The sequence below is a fragment of the Papio anubis genome, chromosome 4, assembly GCF_008728515.1.
Source record: "Papio anubis isolate 15944 chromosome 4, Panubis1.0, whole genome shotgun sequence".
In the NCBI taxonomy this organism is placed as follows: domain Eukaryota; kingdom Metazoa; phylum Chordata; class Mammalia; order Primates; family Cercopithecidae; genus Papio; species Papio anubis.
Window position 1 is genome coordinate 135,094,726 of NC_044979.1, and position 24,389 is coordinate 135,119,114.

Here is a 24,389-nt window from a genome sequence, read left to right on the forward strand (position 1 = left end):
TGAATTATTTTTTTCTTTTTTGAGACGGCGTCTTGCTCTGTCGCCCAGGCTGGAGTGCAGTGGCGCAATCTCGGCTCACTGCAACCTCCAGCTCCTGGGTTCGAACAATTCTCCTGCCTCAGCCTCCCGAGTAACTGGGACTACAGGCGTTCGCCATCAGGCCCGGCTAATTTTTGTATTAGTAGAGACGGGGTTTCACCATGTTGGCCAGGCTGGTCTCGAACTCCTGACCTCAGGTGATCCACCCGCCTCGATCTCACAAAGTGCTGGGATTACAGGCATGAACCACTGTGCCCAGCCGACAAAATGAATTCTTTTTTTTTTTTTTTTTTTTTTTGAGACGGAGTCTTGCTCTGTCACCCAGGCTGGAGTGCAGTGGCCGGATCTCAGCTCACTGCAAGCTCCTCCTCTCGGGTTCACGCCATTCTCCTGCCTCAGCCTCCCGAGTAGCTGGGACTACAGGCACCCGCCACTTCGCCCGGCTAGTTTTTTGTATTTTTTAGTAGAGACGGGGTTTCACCGTATTAACCAGGATGGTCTCGATCTCCTGACCTCATGATCCGCCCGTCTCGGCCTCCCAAAGTGCTGGGATTACAGGCTTGAGCCACCGCGCCCGGCCCAAAATGAATTCTTAAACTTTTTTTTTTTCAGTTTTTTTTTCCACTTTGAATCAGAAATATAATCTGCAGTATCATACTTGTTTATATGACATTGTATGCCTCACTACTCACTAAAAATCAAGAAAGTTTTATTGTAGTATTGGTACTTGACTTTTCTTATGACTGGCCTGTTTCATTCATTCATATTACCTGCCTGCCACCCTGATAGGCACTGTAGTTGGCATCTCGAAGTTTAAATCAATCAATAGAGAGATAGGGAGAGAGACGTGTATGTTTGCTTTTTGGTTTTTGGGGTTTCTTTTGAGACGGAGTCTCACTCTGTCACCCAGGTTTCAGTGCAATGGCGCGATCTGGGCTCACTGCAGCCTCCGTCTCCCAGGTTCAAATGATTCCTCTGCCTCAGCCTCCCGAGTAGCAGGGATTACAGGTGCCCACCACCACGCCCTGCTCATTTTTGTATTTTTAGTAGAGATAGGGTTTCACGATGTTGGCCAGTCTGGTCACAAACTCCTGACCTCAAATGATCTGCCTGCCTTGGCCTCCCAAAGTGCTGGAACTACACGCGTGAGCCACCACGCCCAGCCCGAGACATATATATTTGTGGAGGAGTATATATGAACACACATTTATCTCCCGTTCCCATCTGCGTGGTGTCCCACATGGTCTAATATGTTTCCAAGTTTCAGGAGAAATAGTTGAAAACATACAGACATACTATAATCCTATGTCATCTGTCTTTGTCTTCACCCGGAACCAGAAAGGTCAGTTTTAAAATGGAAAACCCCGGCCGGGCGCAGTGGCTCAAGCCTGTAATCCCAGCACTTTGGGAGGCCGGTGACGGGCGGATCACGCAGGTCAGGAGATCGACCATCCTGGCGTAACACGTGTGAAACCCCGCCTCTACTAAAAAAAATACAAAAACTAGCCGGGCGAGGTGGCGGGCGCTCGTGGTCCCAGCTACTCGTGAGGCTGAGGCAGGAGAATGCATAAGCCCGGGAGGCGGAGCTTGCAGTGAGTCGTAGATCGCCCACTGCACTCCAGCCTGGGCGGGCCAGGAGCTTAGACTGGCCTCAAAAATAAATAAATAAATAAATAAAATGGAAAACCCCAGAGCCAGAAAGGTCAGGTTTAAAATGGAAAACCCCAGAGCAAATAACATAGGCTCTGTCTATAAAAGTTAGACAAAGTAAGTTGAGGTTTAGAGGTTATCTTTTTTTTTTTTTTACTTCGAATAGTTACAGAAAAGTTGTGGCCAAGCACGTGGCTCACACCTGTAATCCCAGCACTTTGGGAGGCCAAGGTGGGTGTATGACTTGAGGTCAGGAGTTCGAGACCAGCCTGGGTAACATGGTGAAACCCCATCTCTACTGAAAACACAAAAATTAGCTGGGTGTGGTGGCGCGCACCTGTAATCCCAGCTACTCAGGAGGCTGAGGCAGGAGAATCACTTGAACCCAGGAGACGGGGTTGCAGTGAGATTGTGCCATTGCACCCCAGCCTGAGCAACAAAGTGAGACTTTGTCTCAAAAATAAAAGTTGCAAAATTAAAATTGTATGAAAAATACTCACATGCCCTTTGGCCAGACTCTCAATCGATAACATTTTACCCTTGTTTCATTATTCGATCACTTTGTCTCCCTCCTCCGTTCCCTCCCTCTCCCTCTCACTCATATGTGTGTATGTGTGTCTATAATCAGTGCCTGTGGTAAGTGCGTATAAGCAAATGTCTATGAGTATCTATGATATGTGTATAAATGGATGTGCATTATTTTCCTGGATCGTTCAAGGGAAAGTTACATATATCATTTACCACCAAATACTTAAGTGAGTCTTTTCTGAGAACAGGGATATTCTCTTACACAATCACGTTTCCTTTACCAACTTCAGTAAATTGAACATTGTTGCAATTATTTTATCCAGTTTACTGTTCACACTCTAGTTTTCTCTGTTGACCCAATAATATCTTTCCCTTTTTCATTTTTGGAAACAAGGAAATGGTCTGTCTGTTGCCCAGGCCGGAGTGCAGTGGTGTGACCTTGGCTCACTGCAACCTCTGCTTCCTGGGTTCAAGTGATCCTCCCACCTCAGCCTTCCAAGTAGCTGGGACTACAGGTGCGTGCTACCACACCCAGCTAATTTTTGTGGTTTGTTTGGTTTTTTTGTAGAGACGGGGTCTCCCTTTGTTGCCCAGGCTGATCTCAAACTTCCAGGCTCAAGCAATCCACCTGCCTTGGCTTCCCAAAGTGATATCTTTCCCTTAACAGAATTTTGACCCAGGCATGAGGTGACTCCGCATGCCTGTAATCCCAGCACTCTGGGAGGCGGCGGGTGGACATCATGAAAGGTCAGGAGATGGGAACCATCCTGGCTAACATGAGTGAAACCCCATCTCTACAAAATGCAAAAATTAGCTGAAAGTGGCCCGGGGTCAAGCCTGTAGTCCCAGCTGCTTGGGAGGGCTGAGGCAGGAGAATGGTGTGAACCCTGGGCTGGAGCTTGCAGTGAGCGAGATCAGCATGCACTCCAACCTGGCTGACAAGCTGGGTCCGTCTCAAAAAAAAAAAATAGCATTTTTCTCCTGGCAGGTTGTCATTTGAAGGCCTGTGTATGTGTGTGTGTAATCTCTATTAGTCTCTGGAATTGGTACAAAAGTAGCCAGATACTTTCCAGATTGAAATTCATGTGAGTCGGATGGGAGAAGGCTATGGATCTCCACCTAATGACCCACTCAGGAAGCAATGGAGAAAAGGACTTTGATACAAATGACAGGGAGTGCAGGAGGGAGAGAGCAACCCCCAGGCCAGCAGCCCAGTTGGAGCCGAGGTGCCTATCCTCGGACACAGGAAAATGACCCCCCTCCAGGCAGTTCCTGTCGTTGACTTCAGGTACAGCTGGGTCTGGCAAGCCAGTGCTCTTTTGGAGAAGGAATCCCAGATGGGCTGGTTTCTAATGGGAGTTGGAGGGAAGCCCAGGTCTTGGCAGAACTGAGCACTTGTTGACACCACATATCAGAGGTGTGGCCGTGCAGCAGGACCAGAGCAGCTCCCACTGTTATAGACAGGAAGCTGAAGCTCAGAGTGGCTGAGTGGCTTGCTCAAGGTCACACAGCCATTATAGGAGTTGTGAGGATTCAAACCAGGGTCCATGTGACTCCAAAGTCCATGTGCCTCACTCTTTTTTTGGGGAGGGATGGTGGCCAAGCTCTGTGGCCCAGGCTGGAGTGCAGTGGTGCAATCTCGGCCCAATGCAACCTCCGCCTCTCCGGTTCTAGTGATTCTCGTGCCCCAGCCTCCCGAGTAGCTGGGATGACAGGCATGTGCCACCACGCCCAATTAATTTTTTTTTTAGTAGAGACGGGGATTCACCATGTGTTGGCCAGGCTGGTCACCGAACTGACCTCAAGTGATCCCGCCGTCACCGGCCCCCCAAAGTGCTGGGATTACAGGCATGAGCCACCACAGCCGGCCCATGTGCTTCATTCCTAAGCAGCCACTGTACCCTGACCGCGGAGACCCTAGCAGAGTATCTGTCTTGCCCTCATCATCTGTCATGTGTGTGGCTCCCTGGTGGTCTACTCATCAGATGACAGGGAGGGGACAGTAGGGCTCAGCCTAGGCTGCCTTCCGTTGGCCGGGCCATTCATGAAGCTGTTCTGCTTTGAATCAATTCCCAAGGCCCCAGGATTCCTTCTTTTCCCTGGAATGTATGTTGGGACCAGGATGGCTTGAGATAGGATGGCCACTGACATGCACTGTCACTCATGGGACTGAGCTAAGACTTGGGGACTGACTGAATGGGTGAGAAAGGTTTTTCATTTGTTTTTTTGAGACAGTCTTGCTCGGTTGCCCAGGCTGGAGCGCAGTGGCAGGATCTCAGCTCACTGCAACCTCTGCCTCCCGAGTTCAAGCAATTCTCCTGCCTCGGCCTCCTGAGTAGCTGGGATTACAGGCGCCCCCCACTACACCCAGCTAATTTTTGTATTTTTAGTAGAGACAGGGTTTCACCATGTTGGCCAGGCTGGTCTGGAACTCCTGACCTCAGGTGATCTACCCAACTCCACCTCCCAAAGTGCTGGGATTACAGGCATGAGCCACCGAGCTTGGCCGGGAGAGGTTTTTAGAAGGGCAATGGGGTGTCTGCAAATGAGAGCCCTTCAGAGTGGTGTGGTCAGGGAGATGGGCAGGGGCCCAGCCTAGGAATAGGGGCTGGATTCGGTGGGTCTCTGTCAGTTTCCAGGAGCAGGGGTTGTACTGCATCTGTCCCAAGGCCCTGACTTCCCATCCCAGGATGGGCAGAGGAAAGAGTCAATCTCTCCTCCAATACAGGCCCTGGGACTAGGGGCCTACGGCGGGCCCCGGAAGCCAGACTCCCCTCACACTTGCCCGGAATGTACCTGTGTGCCATATTCATATGAATATGAATTCCATATTCAGCCCCAGGCCTGAACCACAGATCCTGAGCTCTGCAGGGTCAGGATAAAGTACTGGATCTGGAGGGCCTTTAGAATCAAAAAGAAAAGCCTGGGTCAGCCGCGGTGACTCACGTCTGTAATTCCACCACTTTGGGAGGCCGAGGCAGGTGGATCACCTGAGGTCAGGAGTTGGAGACCAGCCTGGCCAACATGGTGAAACCCCATCTCTACTAAAAATACAAAACATTAGCCGGGCCGGGTGGCGGGCACCTGTAATCCCAGCTGTCCTGGAGGCTGAGGCAGGAGAATCACTTGAAACCGGGAGTCAGAGGTCGCAGTGAGCTGAGGTTGCTCCATTACACTCCAGCCTAGGTGACAAGAGTGAAACGCCTTCAAAAAAAAAAAAAGAAGAAAAAAACTGGTTCCACCTCCCAGTACTGTCACTTTCTTGCATTACTGCATAAACAAACCACTTAATTTTATGAGCTTTGGTTTCCTTATCCATAAAATACCTGCCAGACAGTGTTGATCTCAGAACTGGAGATGATGGAATGAGCCTAGCACTATGACTGGCCTCAAGAAAATTGTTGGCTAAACAGAGGTACAGCCCTTAGAGCAGGCAACTTTAGTTTTTTTCTTCCTTCCTTGTGGGCGTGGCTTCCCAATCACCCACCCATTGAGAGGCCTCCTCCCCAGCAGGCTGCAAGCCCACTTTGAGAGAACCAGAAATATACAAAAACCATGGGAAAACATTTGGTCAGGACCTCAGCTTGGAAAAAAATGAAACAATCATGAAAATAAGTATTTTGTTTTTTAAATGTACATATATTTTTTATATTTATTTATTTATTTATTTTTGAGACAGAGTCATGCTCTGTCACCCAGGCTGGAGTGTGGTGGCGCGATCTTGGCTCACTGCAACCTCTGCCTCCCAGGTTCAAGCGATTCTCCTGCCTCAGCCTCTTGAGTACCTGGGATTACAGATGTGTACCACCGCACCCGGCTAATTTTTTTGTTGTCGTCGTATTTTTAGTAGAGACAGGGTTTTGCCATGTTGGCCAAGCTGGTCTCGAACTCTTGGTCTCAAGTCATCCACCCGCCTTGGCCTCCCAAAGTGCTGGGATTACAGATGTGAACCATTGTGCCCAGACTTTAATTTGTTTTTTTAGAGACAGGGTCTTGCTCTGTCACCCAGGCTGAAGTACAGTGGCACGATCACAGCTTACTGCAGCCTCGAACTCCTGGGCTCAAGCAATCCTTCCACCCAGCCTGGGACTACAGGTGCACGCCACCACACCTGGCTGTTTTAAAAATGTTTGTCGGCCCGGGTGTGGTGGCTCAAGCCTAATCCCAGCACAGGAGGCGAGGCGGGTGGATCCGCAGGGTCAGAATGGGGGCCATCTGGTTAACCGATTGAAACCCGTCTCTACTAAAAATACAAAAAAACTAGCGGGCGGTGGCGGGTGCTGTAGTTCCACCTACTTGGGAGGCTGAGGCAGGAGAATGATAGGAACTCAGGAAGTGGAGCTTGCAGTGAGCTGAGATCCGGCCACTGTACTCCAGCCTGGGCGACAGAGCGAGACTCCGTCTCAAAAAAAAAAAAAATGTTTGTGGTCCTCACTGACCCAGGCTGATCTTGAACTCTGGCTAAGCAATCCTCCACCTTGGCCCCTCCCAAAGCACTGGGATTAGAGGCGCAGTATTTTCTCATATTTAATAAAAGTTATAACTGCAGCTAGACAGCAGAGGGTGGGGTTTTACGGTGGAGTTCAATTTCCCACAGCTTTGTGTGATAGCTTTTGGTGCTAGACTTGTGACAGGTCTGCAAAATGCAGAACTGGTTAGAGCTGCAGTGGTTTTTTCTTTTTTTTTCTTGTTTCTTTTTTTGGGGCAGAGTCTCCTTTTCTTCTCAGGCTGGTCTGGCTCAATGCCGATCTCGGCTCACTCTGCTTCCGCCTCCAGGATTCCTGCATTGTCCTGCCTCAGCCTCCCAAGAACTTAGACTAAAAGCCGCTGGCGCTTTCCAATATTTTGTCTATTTTTGAGAAATGAGGGTTTCTACCAAATGTCCTTCAGGATGGTCTCGACCTCCCAGACCTCGTGATCTTGCCCCACCCTCGGCCTCCCATTCCCTCTTTTTTTTGAGAAGGAGTCTTTTTTCATGCTTGAGGCTGGAGTGCAGTGGAGCAATCTCGACTCACTGCAGCCTCTGACTCCTGGGTTCAAGTGATTCTCCTGCCTCAGCCTCCCGAGTAGCTGGGATTCTAGGCTTGCGCCACCACGCCTGGCTAATTTTTATGTTTTCTGTAGAGATGGGGTTTCACCATGTTGGCCAGGCTGGTCTGGAACTCCTGACCTCAAGTGATTCACCCACGTTGGCCTCCCAAAGTGCTGGGATTACAGGCCTGAGCCACTATTCCCAGCCATCCAGTGGTTTTCTGAAAGCTTCTGTCAGTCCTTTGATGGTCAGCCTATTCTCTTGACAAATATCTGTTCCCCTTATGATTTTCTCTTATCTCTAAGGGACCTGCCTCCCCCATCCTCACATAGCCACTTCCGCATATGTGGGACAGCTCTCCCTGCCACTCGTGGCCTTCGTGACAAGTTACATCTTTTGCAAGACTGGCAGCTTCACTTTGCACCTTCGTGTCTGCATTTTGCGGAAAGAACTGCCCTCAGAGCAAAGGCTTTCAGGCTACTAGCTGGCAGCAATGCTAGGGTGAGCGGTGAGGATGTGTTCATAGTGAATATTTGCTTTCTGGTACAACCTCACTACCAGGGCACGGTCTCAGTGAATAACAGAGGACACCCTGTACCTGTTACTTTTTTTTTTTTTTTTTTTGAGATAGAATCTCGCTCTGTAGTCCAGGCTGGAGTGCAGTGGCGCCATCTTGGCTCACTGCAACCTCTGCCTCCTGGGTTCAAGCAATGCTCATGCCTCAGCCTTCCCAGTAGCTGGGCTTATGGGCGCGTGCCACCACGCCCAGCTAATTTTTGTATTTTTGGTAGAGATGGGGTTTCACCATATTGGCCAGGCTGGTCTCCAACTCCTGAGCTCAAGCGATCCTCCCACCTTGGCCTCCCAAGGTGCTGGGATTACAGGCGTGAGCCACCGCGCCCGGATCTAAGTTATAACTTTTTTTTTTTTTTAATCCCAGCTATAGGGTCACCCATGTACCCTGGATGGCAGCCTGTCTCCTGTCATGAGACAGGGCTGTCCCGCTGCACTGTGCCCACCCATCTTCAGGACTTTTCCGCCAGAGTCCAAGCCGGTGGTTTCTGACCAAACGGTCAGCAGGAAACCGGGAGTTCCTCTTGCACTTGGCCTTGTGCAAACCTGTTCTTGACCAAGGCCAGGGCAGTATGCAACCAGACCTCGACTCTTTGCAACTTCCCCCCAGCAGAACTCACAACCTCCTGTCCTTAACTTAGAAATACCCCTGGGGCGGAGCCCGGCCCTCCTGGCATCCCTGCAGAGCCTCGGTCCACTCCAAGCAACATTTATTGAGGGTGGCGGGAGCCGCGCTGGACAGGGGCCGGGGCTGGCCTCGGCGTCCAGACAACAGGTTCTATAGAACACGTATATACAGGGACGGGGCGGGAGGGGCCGAGACGCTAGCTGGGGACTGCGCTCTACCCTCAGACGGCAGACGCCAGCTTCCGCTTGGTGCTCTCGCTGCAGCGGTTCAGGATGAGGTCAGCGCTGGGCCGCGGGGGCACCGCCGGCTGCGGTTTAGAGCGCTGAGTCTGCGGCTCCTCCTCTGTGGGCAGAGCAGGGCCGAGTCAGAAGCCCCGCCCCGAAAGATGGCCCCGCCCACAGTGATCTCTGGCCCCACCCCGCCGCGTTCTCTAACTCCTGCTCCGCGCTCTGGCCTTGCCTCGCGGTCGTGCCTCTCCCTCTGACTCCAACTCCGCTCCCTAGCTCCCGCTCCTCCTCTGGCCCCGCCTCCAGTGTCCGCCTCTCCCTCTGATTCCGCCCTCTGGCTCCGCCCCCCCCGCTGACTCCGCCCCTAGGGCTTACCCGGCCTGCCCCCTTCTGCTGCACTCACCGAGAGGGCTCCCGGGGCTCTGCGGTCCCGGCCGCGCCTGGCGGCGTCGCTGCTGCAGAAAACGGACGCTGTTGCGGCGATAGGCGTCCTGGCTGAGGCGCTTCCGCGACCGCTGGTGGATGCTGTGCGCGTTGCGGATGGACGACCTGGCCCAGCGGGACAGGGCGTCGTCAAAGCCCGAGCGCTCCCCTGCCCCCAGGGACTCGATGAGCCCTATACCGCGGCCAGGCGCGTCCAGCCCCTTTCCCCGGTGAGGGTTCTGCCTCTGCTGCCGCTGAGAGCCCCCGCCCCGGCACTGCCAAGCTGCCTAGACAGAGCGAAACCGTGGTGCGCCCCCCTCGACCCCGCCCAGCCCCGGGGAACCCCGCTCACCTGCGGGGCGGCGCCCCGCGCTTGATCTGGCGTTGGGCCTGGGACACGTCTTGCCCGGACTTTTGCAGGTACATGGACGGGAAGTAGCCTGTGACGTCATCTTTCCTGCAACAGAGGCAGCCCTTGAGGCTGGGGCAGTCACCTGGGGGTCGCTCAGAGGAGGGGTTTCAGGGCTCTCTCTGAACAATTGGGGTTAGGTCAGGCTGAGAGGTTGCAAACAACCGGACACCTGCCTCTGTGGGCCTCAGTTTCCTGGTCTGTGCAACTGAGACCCTTCCAGCAATCCTTCCACAGTCTATGCAGGGGTGGAGGTTAGCAGATCCAGGTCACCGCAGGGAACAGGTGTTTGCTACAAGACATTGGCAATAATGGGCAGGGCACGGTCGCTCACGCCTGTAATCCCAGTACTTTGAGGGATCTAGGTGGGAGGATCGCTTGAGGCCAGGAGTTCGAGACCAGCCTGGGCAACATAGCAAGACCCCTATAGATACCTCCCAAAAAAATTAAAGAGAAAAGAAACATTGGCAGATTATATTTGCCAGTTTTTCTTTTATGTTAACTGCCTTCTGTCTCCTACGAACCTTTACCTACCTCCAAGCTACCAAATTCTGTGCTTTCTTCCAAATACTTTCCTCCCGCCCAACCCCAAGACAGAGTTTTGCTCTTGTTGCCTAGGCTGGAGTGCAATGGTGCAATGTCGGCTCATTGCAACCTCTGCTTCCCAAGTTCAAGCAATTCTCCTGCCTCAGCTTCCCAAGTAGCTAGGATTACAGGCATGTGCCACTACGCTTGGTTAATTTTATATTTTTTTAGTAGAGACAGGATTTCACCATGTTGGTCATGACTGGTCTTGAACTCCTGACCTCAAGTGATCCACCCGCCTCAGTCTCCCAAAGTGCTGGGATTACAGGTGTGAGCTCCCCATCTGGCCCCAAACGCTTTTTAGTTTCAGGTTTTACTCTGGGATAAACCTGTGATCCATCTGAAGTAAACATCTGTGCACAGTGTGAGGTAGGGGTCTGGGTTTGTTTTTTGCTTTTTTTTTTTTTTTTTCAGTATGGAAATCCACCTGTTCCAGCACCATTTGTTGAAAAGACTTTCCTTCTATTTTCAATATTATATTTAGGAGTTAAAAAAACCCAAAACTTTGCATAATACAAGGTTCACATAAAACCCTAATTCTTGGCTGATGGGAGGATCACAAGAAGATTATCAGGGACACAGGATGGGGGTTAACGGAGTATGTGTCTAAAAGGCTGAGAAATGCTGCTTCAAAGCCCTCTGGCCCAGAGCCCGGCTGCAGGTATGCATGTTGTGGTCCTAGCTTTAAGATAAGCTTGCAGCAGGGCGCCAGGCTGGTCCTGTGACCTAGGGCTCTGAAGACGCCAGCAAAGGCCCAGCATGGAGGCTCATTCCTGTAATCTCAGTGCTTTGGGAGGCCAAGGCAGGAGGATCTCTTGAGGCCAGGAGTTTAAGACTAGTCTTGGCAGCATAGTGAGACCCCATCCCTACAAAAAAATTAAAAAACATTAGCCGGATGTGGTGGTGCTCACCTGTAGTCCCAGCTACTTGGGAGGCTGAGGCAGGAGGATCACTTGAATGAGTTATGACTGTGCTCCAGCCTGGAAGTCAGAGCAAGACCCTGTCTCAAAAAATAAATAAATTTGTAAAAAAATGAAGACACAGGAAAGGACCTGGGAGGCCCTGTGGCTCCAGGGAAATGGCTCCACCAGCCACTAGAATTCTGTGATCCCCAGAACCAGAAAGAAAAAAAAAATTAGTATTTCTGCATTCATTTGGAGGATACACAGATGGGAAGGCAATGGAAGCTTTTTTTTTTTTTTTTTTTTTTAAAGAGACAGAGTCTTATTCCATCACCCAGGCTGGAGTGTAGTGGTGCAGTCATAGCTCACTGCAGCCTCCAACTCCTGGGGTCAAGCGATCCTGTCACCTCAGCCTCTTGAGTAGCTGGGGCTACAGGCATGTGCTACTACATCCAGCTAATTTTTAATTTTTTTTGTGGAGACAGGGGTCTCCCTACATTGCCCAGGTTAGTCTTGAACTTGTAGCCTTGAGTGATCCTCCCACTTCAGCTTCCCAAAGTGTTGGGATTACAGGCATGAGACACCACACCGAACCACAAGAAAGCTTTAAAAGAAAAAGGAATGATAAAAGAATGTAATCTTTTTTTTTTTTTGAGACAGAGTTTCGCTCTTTGTCGCCCAGGCTGGAGTGCAATGGCGCGATCTCGGCTCACTGCAACCTCTGCCTCCTGGGTTCAAGCAATTCTCCTGCCTCAGCCTCCTGAGTAGCTGGGATAACAGGCTCCCACCACCACACCCAGCTAATTTTTCTATTTTTAGTAGAGACAGGGTTTTGCCATGTTGGCCTGCGTGGTCTCAAACTCCTGACCTCACGTAATCATCCTGCCTCTGGCTCCCAAAGTGCTGGGATTACAGGCCTGAGTCACTGCACCCAGCCAGGAATGTAATTATTCATACAACAGTTCACCGTGTTGCCAGAGAAGGAATAATAATAGATGGTTAGGGAAAGATCCTAAATCACAAAGCAAAGATGCATGCACTTGGACAAGGACATTGGATCCCCACAAGACAGGCCAGGGTGGGCTCACCCGTCCCTGCTACTGAGATGGAAACTGAGCCCAGAGAGAGGCAGTGGCTTACCCAGAGTCCCAGGGACAAGTCACCCCAGATCCCCAAACAGTCCCACCCTGGGTGGGGCTGACTCGGGTGGGTGCCCTGGATGGAGCGGAGCCCTCCTACCTGATGACCCACCAGCCGTCCAGGAGCTTGTGAATGACCTCAACAGCTTCGCCCTCGAGCAGGGACACCTCGTCCTCCTCCACAGCAGCGTAGGCCTTGATGGCAACGTACGGCTCGCCTGGTCCACGGCGGGGGCACAGAACACGGTGTGAGATCTGGCCAGCCCGGGGCTCGCCACCCATCCCGTCTTCTTCTCTCTGCACCTGGGCTTCCTCCAGGCACTCCAGACCCACCCAGGGCCCACAGCGCCCCTCTTCTGGGTCTCCTCCCCCCATCCTCCTACTCCATCCCGGTTTCCCTTGGCAAGCTCCTGCTGGCACCCTCTCTGGGGGCACACTCTGGACTTCTGCCCTCTGCCCCCTACACCCAGGTGAGCTTGTCCACTCCCATTCATTGCCACCCACTCCGGGGACCAGATTCCACAACGATGAAGGTCTGTCCAGACACCTAAATATGACAAGAGACCAGCCATGAGTAGGTGGGTGGAGCGCCTGTCCACGTGGCACTGGGAACTGCTTGGCTGTGGCTGTCGGCCTGGGGGCTGCAGGCCTTCCCAGTGTTTAAACAATAGCCACAGGCTGGACGAGGTGGTTCCCGCCTGTAATCCCCGCACTTTGGGTGGCCGAGGTGGGTGGATCACCTGAGGTCAGGAGTTCAAGACCAGCCTGTCCAACATGGTGAAACCCCATCTCTACTAAAAATACAAAAATTAGCCTGGCGTGGTGGTGCACGCCTGTAATCCCAGCTACTCAGGAGGCTGAGGTGGGAGAATTGCTTGAACCCAGGAGGTGAAGGTTGCAGTGAGCCAAGATTGCATTACTACACTCCAGCCTGGGTTGACAGAGCCAGACTTTGTAAAAAAAAAAAAAAAAAAAAAAAGGCTGTAAATCCACATAAAAGGGTGAAATCACGCCATTTTAAAATGTGGGTAACCAGGCCAGGGGCAGTGGCTCATACCTGTAATCCCAGCCCTTTGGGAGACTGAGGCAGGCGGATTACCTGAGGTCAGAAGTTCGAGACCAGCCTGGCCAACATGGTGAAACCCGTCTCTATTAAAAATACAAAAATTAGCTGGGTGTGGTGGCACATGCCTGTAATCCCAGCTACTCAGGAGGCTGAGGCTGGAGAATCACTTGAACCCGGGACAGCAGAGATTGCAGTGAACCGAGATCACACCACTGCACTCCAGCCTGAGCAAGGGAGTGAGACGCTGTCTCAACAACAACAACAAAGATAAATAAATAAATAAGTAAAATAAAATGGTAACCAATTCTATTATAGTTTTTTTCCGAGCTCAATGCAGGCCCCATCCAGCCCCAGCACTGCCAGTTTTCCCTTTCTGGTCAGTGATGACGCCTCCACCTTCAGGCAGCCCTCCTTCCTGAACCTAAGGTCTGCTCGTCCTTCAGTTTCCCACTGGACCTGACCACATACCCATAGACATAACTGACCTCCCACCCTCCCCCATCGTTTGCTCCTCCTCCTGGTTCCCTGTCCGGACCAAGGATATCGCAACCTGCCAGGGCCCCCCAAGCCAGAGAAGATGAGGTCTCAGCCCTGACTTTTCTGCCAAGCCAGCAAGCAGTCCAGACTCCAAAGCAGTCACTCAACATCCCTGGGTCCCGCCTGCCCCTTTCTCCCACACCCCTATGGCCTGGGAGGGCAGGGGGCACCTGCATAGTTGGGCTCAGGGTCTTCCGTCTCGTCGGGACTGTCCAGGGGCTCGAGGAAGGATGCTGGGATCCAGCCTCGCTTTGCTTTCATCTGACAGAACCACCAACCTGTGCCAGAGATGCGGGAATGTGACTGAGGGGCGGAACCCGGAGGCTCCCTGCAGCCATCAGGGATGGTGAGGACACAGGGACACAGACACACCAATGTCCAATGCTCAGATTTGGAAAAGTCACCTTCACCTCACTGGACAACGAGGTCACATGCATGCATGCACATATGCTCACAGAATCATAGCTCTGAGCCCACTTCATAATGAGCAGACGGTCCCATACCCACCCAGACAGAACACCCAGACATGCACCGCCCCGGCCTGCCATGCACAGATGCCCACAGCCACTGCAGGGTGCACACTCAGAGACAGGGCGACTCGCAGTGTGGGGAGGACATTCAGGGCCCCTAAAGGAACCAGAGTCCTCCCAGGGGCCAGGCTGTCTGAGCCTTGGCAGGGGGCTTGTGGCTGTGGGTTCCTGAGCACTAGGGGAAGGAGCCCCGTAGGGCGGGAGGTCTGACCGCTCTCGCTCTTCTCCACGACCTCCACCACGTCCCCCATGGCCAGAGCCATCTCAGAGCCTGAGGTCTTCTCATAATCGGCAATGGCGCGGTACGTCTGCAGGATGATGGGACCGGTGATGTCTGGGGCAGAGGGAGGGCAGGGTGAGTGGGCACTGCGGGGCCCATCTGGGCCTCCAGAACAGGCGCTGGCGTCCTGAGTCTCTGCTGCCTGCATTTCCTGGGCGCATAGCGTTCTCCAGGCTTTGGCCTCCCAATTCAAGCATGTCCTTGTTCTCATCTGATGAAGTTAGTGAGCCTTTCTCAACTTTAGTTTCTTTTATGGAGACAGAGTCTTGCTCTGTTGCCCAGGCTAGAGTACAGTGACATGATCACAGCTCACTGCAGCCCTGGACTCCTAGGCTCAAGCAATCTCCCTGTCTCAGCCTCCCGAATAGCTGGGACTGCAGGCATATGCCACTATACCTGGCTAATTTTTTGTAAAGACAAGGTCTTGGGACAATGCCCAGGCTGGTCTTAAACTCCTGGGCTCAAAGGATTCTCCCACCTCAGCCTCTTAAAGTGTTGGGATTACAGGCCACTGCACCTGGCCTTTTCCCAACTTTTTTTTTTTTTTTTTTTTTTTTTTTTGAGACGGAGTCTCACTCTGTCGCCCAGGCTGGAGTGCAGTGGTGCAATCTTGGCTTACTGCAACCTCCACCTGCCAGGTTCAAGCAATTCACCTACCTCAGCCTCCCAAGTAGCTGGGACTACAAGCACCTGCTACCACGCCCGGCTAATTTTTGTATTTTTAGTAGAGATGGAGTTTCACAATATTGGTCAGGCTGGTCTTGAACTCCTGACCTCAGGTGATCCACCCACCTTGGCCTCCCAAAGTGCCGAGATTACAGGCATAAGCCACAGCACCTGGCCTTTTCGTAACTTTAAGGTGCACTCAAATGCCTGGGATTTTGCTAAAATGCCTATCCTGTTCAGTAGGCCCACCGTGGGACCTGAGTGCATTTCTGACCAGCCCCTTCATCCAACCGAGGAGGTGCTGATGCTGTTTGTTATTGGCTGAGATCAGTCTTCTCAAACTTCATATGTTGAAGTCCTAACCCCCCAGTTAGGGCCACTATGCCTTAGAGTGTGGGTGTATTTGGAGATAGGGTCTTGCAAGAGGTAATTAAGTTAAAATGAGGTCATTAGAGTGGGCCCTAACCCAACAGGCCTGGTGTCCTTATAAGAAGAAGAAAAAGCCGGGCACAGTGGCTCATATCTGTAATCCCAGCACTTTGGGAGGCCTAGGCAGGAGGGCTGCTTGAGGCCAAGAGCTTAAGACCAGCCTGGGCAATGTAGTGAGACCCCATCTCTACCAAAAAATTAAAAATTAGCTGGGCATGGTGGCACACACCTGTAATCCCAGCTACATGGGAGGCTGAGGTGGGAGGATCGCTTCAGCCCAGGAGGTCGAGGCTGTAGTGAGCTATGATCACACCACTTCACTCCAGCCTGGGCAATAGAGAGAGACCCTGCCACTGAAAACAACAAAAACAAAATAGTGGCTGGCACAGAGTAAGTGCTCCACTAATGTTAGCTATTATTATTGTTGTTGTTATTAGCAGTGACTGTGCGATCATATTAGAAACTGCCACAGCCCTGCATCACCTCTGAAGGCCATGTTGGCCTCCAAAACCTGTTCATTCATTCAGCCACAAACACTGCCCCGGCTGCCGGGAGCCCGGGTCTGTGCTGGTCTCTGCACTGCCACCTGCAAAGGGCTCCTTTCAGTCTCCAAGGACCTTCCAAACATCCAATTCTTCTTCTTCTTTTTTTTTTTTTTTTTTTTTTTTTCTGAGATGGAGTCTGGCTCTGTCACCCAGGCTGGAGTGCAATGGCACGATCTGGGCTCACTGCAAACTCTGTCTCCCAGGTTCAAGCGATTCTCCTGCCTCAGCCTTCCCAGTGGCTGGGACTACAGGCGCCTGCCACCACACCTGGCTAATTTGGATTTTTAGTAGAGACGGGGTTTCTCCATGTTGGCCAGGCTGGTCTCGAACCCCTGACCTCAAGTGATCCTCCCACCTCGGCCTCCCAAAGTGCTGAGATTACAGGCATGACCAACCGCACCCGACCCAAAGACCCAATTCTTCAGCAGGGTAGCTGTGAGCCCTCCCGATCTGCTCCCAGCCCCCGCTTTTTTCCCTGAACACCCCCCAACTCTGGATCTCCTCGGGGTGACCCTGCCCCTGGCTGCCCCACTGTCCTCTCACCCGCCGCGGTACTCTTGCCGTCTTTGGGCAGCAAGTATGTCTCTGGCTTTTTTGTCCTGAGGAGAGAACAGTCTAGGTGAGACCCTCGGCTTCCCACGGAGGAAGGAGAGGCACTGGGTAGACTTACAGAGGAGCTCCCCAAGAGAAAAGGGACCTGGGGAAGGGAAAGGGCACTGCGGAGAGAAGAGAGCAACCGGACTGGCTGAGGAAGGGCTTTGGGAAGTGACAGGGGCGGGAGGATCTGCTCGGGCAGCCCAAGGGAGGGACATGAGGGGGACACTGCATAGCCTCTTACAGACTCTAAGGATGCCCTAAGCCTGGGAAATGCTCTTGGGAGCTCCCAGGCCATCTTCTTTCTTCTTCTTCTTCTTCTTCTTCTTTTTTTTTTTTTTTTGAGACAGAGTCCCGCTGTGTCACCCAGGCTGGAGTGCAGTGGCACGATCTCAGCCCACTGCAACCTCTGCCTCCAGGGTTCAAGCGATTCTCCTGCCTCAGCCTCCCAAGTAGCTGGGTTTACAGGAGCACACCACTATGCCTGACTAAATTTTTATATTTTTGGTAGAGATGGGGTTTCACCATGTTGGCCAGGATGGTCTGGAACTCCTGACCTCAGGTGATCCGCCCACCTCGACCTTCCAAAGTGCTGGGATTATAGGCGTGAGCCACTGTGCCCAGCCTCTTCCTCCTTCTGGAGCCCTGAGAGAGCAGGCAATGAGGAGCAGACCCCACTGTGGAGTCCATCCTTCCCCCACCTCCCAGGCTGATGAGAACTGCCCTTCCTTGGACCAGGGGACACATTCAAGGGTCAATAAGTGCCGGCCGGAGCAATGCTGCCTGTCCGTGTCTTGGCAACCTGGGTGCCTTGGCGAGGGGGTAACGGCCTGTCCTCACGCCCCCCACTTTGAGCTTCGGTGACCAGAGAGGGGTGGAGAAGGGGACTTCCGCAGCCTGCCTGGAGCTCCCTCAGCCTCTCAGGTGCCTTCCACACAGGGTCCTGGGTACAGGAGACCCCAGACTTGCTCAGTACTTAGCAGAGGCATCAACCCCACATCCTTCTGGGGAGCTCCGCAAGACACCCATTGCTTCTTCTGATCCTCACTGCCCGTTATGGAAATGGAGAACCTGCGTTCAGAGGGCAGTGGTGGCCGGCTCCAGGTCCCATGGCCAGGTGGCCGCAGGGTCGGGATGAGGACCCAGGACTTTGGACCTCCGGCCCTGAGTGCTTCCCCCAGTGCCCTGAGGTGTGAAGGATGAAGGTGGAGGCTTGGCGGGGTCACAGGGGCTGGAGGCGGAATCTGCCTCCTCTTTCTGGCTGTGTGGCTCTGAGAAGGCGGCTTTCTCTCTCTGAGCCTCGGTTTCCTCGTCTGCAAAACACGGAAAGTCCCACCCCCCCTTCCCTCTCCCGCCTGGCAGCGTGAAAAGGCCACTCACTGGTTGTCCGTGGGGAGCTTGAGGTCGTTGGGGCGCACCTTGAAGAAGTCGAGGAGGTGGGGACAGCGGGAGATCTTGGTGGGCAGGCTCATGAGCGTGCTGCAGTACTCAGTAAGCGTGCCCTGGCGGTTCTCGGCGGCCCGCTGCCCGTCGAACCACCTGGGAGCTGGCACCAGAGAACATGAGGTCAAGCCCGAGAGGGGCTGGGAGGGCAGGTGAGCCCCCGCCACCGACCCCCCGACAGGCGGCTCAGCCCCGCGCTCACCTGGAAGGTGGGGGATGGTCCTGTTCTCTGGATTGATCGCCCCTGCCTCAATAGGGAACATTTCTTTTAAGGTTTTCTAAACATTAAAAAGACAAGAAGACGGGAAGGAATATTTGTAGTTTACAATACTTGGAAAAGCACGAGATTGGAAGTGACCTAAATACTTCTCAAAACTACCTAAAAGGCTGAGTGTGGTGGCTCATGCCTGTAATCCCAGCACTTTGGGAGGCTGTCGTGGGTGGATCACTTGAGGTCAGGAGTTCAAGACCAGCCTGGCCAACATGGCGAAACTCCATCTCTACTAAAAATACAAAAATTAGCTGGGAGTGTTAGCACACGCCTGTAATCCTAGCTACTCAGGAGGCTGAGGTGGGAGAATCGCTTAAACCTGGGAGGCGGAGGTTATGGTGAGCCGAGATGGCACCACTGCACTCCAACTTAGGTGACAGAGTGAGACACTGCCTTAATATCTCGGGCCTAGAAATTTCGGTGGCAATCTGGATTCCTTGATTAGCAGAGGCACTGACCTCTCTGCCTCCCACGTGCAAGTCACCAGCAAATCCTTTTGCTTCCAATCCCCAAATCTCTTTGGGATCTGACCGCTTCCCACCACCACCACCCTCCTGGCCCTACCCACTACCAGGCCCCCGTCCACCCTTGTCTGTCCTCAATCCAGGCGCCAGAGGGATCCTCTTAAAACTCAGGTTGGCCAGGTTCAGGGGCTCAAACCTGTAATCCTAGCAATTTGGGAGGCTGAGGCAGGAGGATCACTTGAGTCCAGGAGTTAGAGACCAGCCTGGGCAACATAGTGAAACCCCATCTCTGCAAAAAACAAATCAGGAAAAGGAGCCAGGTGTGGTGGTGCACGCCTGTGATCTCAACATGGGAGGCTGAGATGGGAGAATCGCTTCAGCCCTGGAAGTTGAGGCTGCAGTGAGCCGAGATCGCACCACTGCACCCCAGCCTGGGCGACAGAGCAAGACCTCATCTCAAAAGAAAAACAAATATTTTTAAAAAACTGATAACTCATTCTTAAAAAGATACAAATGTAAAATTTAGGAAAATAACTACCATTGGGACTACAACCACAAGGAGAATGTTTATCAGCAGGTGCATTTGTTATTTGGGATCTAGAACTTGGCTTTGATTTTCTTTTTTTTTTTTTTGAGACAGAGTCTCGCTCTGTTGCCCAAACTGGAGTGCAGTGGCCGGATCCCAGCTCACTGCAAGCTCCGCCTCCCGGGTTCCCGCCATTCTCCTGCCTCAGCCTCCCGAGTAGCTGGGACCACAGGCTCCCGCCACCTCGCCCGGCTAATTTTTTGTATTTTTCAGTAGAGACGGGGTTTCACCGGGTTAGCCAGGATGGTCTTGATCTCCTGACCTTGTGATCCGCCCGTCTCGGCCTCCCAAAGTGCTGGGATTACAGGCTTGAGCCACCGCGCCCGGCGGTCTTTGTTTTTCAAAAGTGGTAAGAATGGTTCCATTCTAGGAACGTTCTGGGAGATCCTGTTTTACTTTAAAATGAGAATTTGGTGTTTTTCATTTTATTCATTGTTTTCAGCAAGACCTTCTTAAATGCTTCAGGGGGAAAAATGTTTTTTAAAATGCCCCCTTAGCTTTGGGAGGCCAAGGCAGGAGGATCACTTGAGGTCTGGAGTTCAAGACCAGCTTAGGCAACACAGTGAGATCCCCGTCTTTACAAAAAACACGAAAAATTAGCCACACACGGTGATATCAGCGCACCTACAGTCCCAGCTATTCAGGAGGCTAAGGCAGCAGGATCACTTGAGCCCCAGTGGTTGAGGCTGCAGCGAGCTATGATTGCACTGCAGCCTGGGTGACAGAGCAAGACGCTGTCACAAAAATATATATAAATAAATCAATCCCCTTTAACTGTGGTCTGGGAGGGGAGTCTGGGTTCTGCAGTTTCCGCACCACCTGGGCTAAGGTCCTCCCCAAAGGGTAGAGCTGGGACGGTGGGTCCCTCTCCCTCCTCTGTCCCCACACTCACATGGAACTCGTAGATCTCCGTGAAGCGCCGGTACACCACCTTCTCGGACAGGTCCTGCCATTTCACCAGAAACATGTACACCTGGGGAAGGCCAGAGTCGGGGGGACCCCATTCAGCTTCCAAAGAGGCTTTGCTGTGTGTACCCAGGATCCCACTACCCCTGGAGGAAGTCCAGAGGATTGGGTGAGGGACATCTTTGGGGTGGTCCAGGATTGCAGAAAGGGCACACACATGGACCCCAGTGCTGCCACAGCCCAGCCTTGAGACCCAGGGCAAGATGGTCAGCTTCTCTCAAATGGACTCATCCGTAAATTGGAGATAAAAGTAGGACCTAGGCTGGGCACGGTGGCCCACACCTGGAATCCCAGCACTTCTTAGGACTGAGGTGGGAAGATCGCTTGAGTTCAGGAGTTCGAGACTAGCCTGGGCAATATAGCGAGATCCCCATATCTACTAGAAATACAAAAATTGGCCGGGTGTGGTGCCGCACATCTGTGGTCCCAGCTGAGGCAGGAGAATTGCTTGAGCCTTGTAGGTCAAGGCTTTAGTGAGCTATGATTGCACCACTGCACTCCAGCTTGGGTCGGGAGGGGAGGGGAGAGTCAGGCAGGTTGGACATAGTGGCTCATGTCTGTAATCCCAGAACTTTGGGATGCCAAGGCAGGTGGATCACCTGAGGTCAGGAATTCGAGACCAGCCTGACCAATATGGTGAAACTCTGTCTCTACTAAAAATACAAAACTTAGCTGGGAGTGGTGGTGGGTAGTTGTAATTCCAGCTACTTGGGAGGCTGAGACAGGAGAATTGCTTGAACCCAGGAGGTGCAGGCTGCAGTGAGCCGAGGTTGTGCCACTGCACCCCAGCCTGGGTGACAGAGTGAGACTCCCTCTCAAAAAAATTAAAAAGAAGACAACATCGCATCTAAGATCCACTGCCCTGGATGCGCAAACCGAATCTAATGAAGAGAAACTCAAACCAAGGGACATTGTACAAAGTAACTGTCCTGCTCTCTGCAAAACATCAAAGTTGCAAAAGACAAAGACTGATTAAGACTGATCCAGAATCAGCTGGACGCGGTGGCTCACGCCTGTAATCCCAGCACTTTGGGATGTTGAGGTGGGCAGATCACCTGAAGTCAGGAGTTCGAGACCAGCCTGGCCAACATGGTGAAACCCTGTCTCTACTAAAAATACAAAAAATAGCTGGGCGTGGTGGCGCATGCCTGTAATCCCAGCTACTCAGGAGGCTGAGGCACAAGAATTGCTTAAACTCGGGAGAAGGAGGTTGCAGTGAGTGGAGATCGTGCCGCTGCACTCCAGCCTGGGTGACAGAGCAAGACTCCATCTCATAAAAACAAAAAACAAACAAACAAAAAAAACTGATCCAGAATCCACATGGCGAAACCCTGTCTCTACCAGAAAATACGAGCTGGGCGTTGTGGCGGGCACCTGTACTCCTAGCTACTCAGGAGGCTGAGGCAGGAGAATCTCTTGAACCTGGGAGGCAGAGGTTGCAGTGAACCGAGATTGCACCACTGCACTCCACTCTGGCAACAGAGTGAGACACTGTGCCAAAAAAAAAAAGAAAAAGAAAAAAGATAAAAAGACCGATCCAGATTAAATCCAGATTAAAGAAGGTTAAAGGCCATGACATTGATCCTTGACTGGATCCTAGACCTGAAAAAAGTTTTTACTGCAGAGGACAAGTAGGATAATTGGGGGAATCTCAGTAAAGTCTGTGGGTGGATAATGGTGTTTTGTCCATGTTAATTTGCTGATTTTGACACGTGCATTGTGATTATGTAAGAGAATGCCCTTGATTTTAAGAAATGCCTAACAACTAGTATTTAGAGGTAAAGAAACACGTCTTCAACTCACTCTCAAATAATTCAGAAAATATACCCAGAAAGAGGCATGTGGATGAAGGTGAGGGAAAGACTATTGGAGTGATCGGTACTGTTTTGAAGCCCAGTAGCCTTTCTGTAAATTTGAAATTTCAAAACTGAAAGTTACAAAGAAAAGGAGAAAAGTGACTAGGCACGGTAGCTCACGCTTGTAATCCTAGCACTGTAGGAGGCTGAGTCCAGAGAGTTGCTTAAGCCGAGGAGTTCAAGATTAGCCTGTACAGGCCCGGCACAGTGGCTCAAGCCTGTAATCCCAGCACTTTGGGAGGCTGAGACGGGCAGATCATGAGGTCAGGAGATCGAGACCATCCTGGCTAACACGGTGAAACCCCGTCTCTACTAAAAAAATACAAAAAACTAGCCGGGCGAGGTGGCGGGCACCTGTAGTCCCAGCTACTCGGGAGACTGAGGCAGGAGAATGGTGTGAACCTGGGAGGCGGAGCTTGCAGTGAGCTGAGATCCGGCCACTGCACTACAGCCTGGGCCACAGAGCGAGACTTCGTCTCAAAAAAAAAAAAAAAAGATTAGCCTGTACAACATAGTGAAACCTCATCTCTACAAAAATTTTAAAAATTAGCCAGGAGTGGTGGTGTGTGCCTGTAGTCCCAGCTACTCAAGGGGCTGAGGCAGGAGGATCGCTTGGGCCTGGCAGATCGAGGCTGCAGTGAGCTATGATCGCACCACTGCACTCCAGACCTCATTTCAAAAAAACAGGCCCAGGAACGGTGGCTCCCAGCACTTTGGGAGGCCGAAGCGGGTGGATCACTTTGAGGTCAGGAGTTTGAGATCAGCCTGGCCAACATGGTGAAGCCCCGTCTCTACTAAAAATGCAAAAATTAGCCAGCTGTGGTGGCGGGCAGCTGTAATCCCAACTACTCTGGAGGCTGAGGCAGGAGAACAGGTTGAACCCAGAAGACGGAGGTTGCAGTGAGCTGAGATCACACCACTGCACTCTGGCCTGGGCAACAGAGCAAGACTCTGTCTCAAAAAACAAAACGCAACAAAAAAGAGAAAGATCTTGGCACATAGGACTAAATGTTCCATACAAGCTTCATTCAATTTCCTAAATGTAGCTTCTCCCTGGCCTTCCTATGGGATTAGGGGACCCAGTGGACTGGCCTGTCTGAGCAGGCATTTGTCCAGCCTCCCGGGGGACAGATGGGAGGACTCTTGGCCCCTGTGATGGTGTCACCCTACTGGAGAAGATAAGACTCTAACTGACACTACAGGCAGCTGGGGAGAGAGAGCGAGCTTTAGTTTCCAGGCCTCCCTCCTGGGAGGGCCACTCTCTGATAGCGGGGCTAGTCAGGGAAGGCTTCCTGGAGGAGTGGGCCTTGGACCTGAGAGAGTGCTAGGCTGCCTGGCCATGGCAGGGGAGCAGAGAGAGGACTCCTAGCTAAGGCTGAGGGCCTGGCTGGGAACACAGGAGGGGACAGTAAAGGGCTGGGGCCCAGGGCAGGTCCAAGGGTACTGTCTTCCCCGGGTGGAGTCCAGGATCAGAGGGGTAGATCTAGGCCCAAAGACCAGGGACCGGGTGCTAAGACCCTGCCCCCTTAGTCCTCACTGGAGCTGGTTGGCCTTGGGACTGTAAGGGTGGCCGCGGTGTCCCTCCCGTATCACCACCATGGGATCCCTTCCACCAGCTACTCACATAGTGCTGGTTGGGTACGAAGCGCTTCTCAAAGCCCAGCAGGGCGATGTGACGGATGAAGGTGTCCCCCATGACTGGGTGGCCTCCAGTGCTCCCTGGCACTTCCAGGCTGTGCCTTAAATGCACTGGAAAGAGGAAGTCGCTTTTGTCGCGGTCGGGACAGGGGGCAGGGAGGGTACAGAAAAGGCTTTGCTTCTTCTTTCAGTTTCTGGGGACTCTTCAGGCTTGCAGGGTGTAAATATGGGCAGAGTCACATTCACACACACCTGCAGGGACAAGGAAAAGGGTTTACACTTGTCCTTCCTGTCGCCTACATGGGCCCCATGGATTTTGGGGGTGAACCAAGCTGCTCCTGCCTCAGGGCCTTTGTATTTGCTGTGTCCCCTTGCCCATCTTT

At 52.4% G+C, this 24,389-nt stretch overlaps 1 protein-coding gene across 1 annotated transcript; it reads right to left on the reverse strand.

Moving 5' to 3' along the window:
* Positions 1–8,456: 8,456 nt before the first annotated feature.
* On the reverse strand, positions 8,457–24,160 carry NCF1 (neutrophil cytosolic factor 1). The gene is made up of 11 exons (XM_003895897.5): positions 23,993–24,160; positions 20,439–20,519; positions 18,428–18,503; positions 18,163–18,328; positions 16,732–16,787; positions 14,480–14,602; positions 13,909–14,016; positions 12,236–12,353; positions 9,453–9,557; positions 9,081–9,226; positions 8,457–8,792 (listed from the first exon to the last, which is right to left on the reverse strand). Exons 1-11 carry the CDS (start codon positions 24,062–24,064, stop codon positions 8,671–8,673), a joined length of 1,173 nt encoding a protein of 390 aa, XP_003895946.1. The 5' UTR covers positions 24,065–24,160; the 3' UTR covers positions 8,457–8,670.
* Positions 24,161–24,389: the final 229 nt, after the last annotated feature.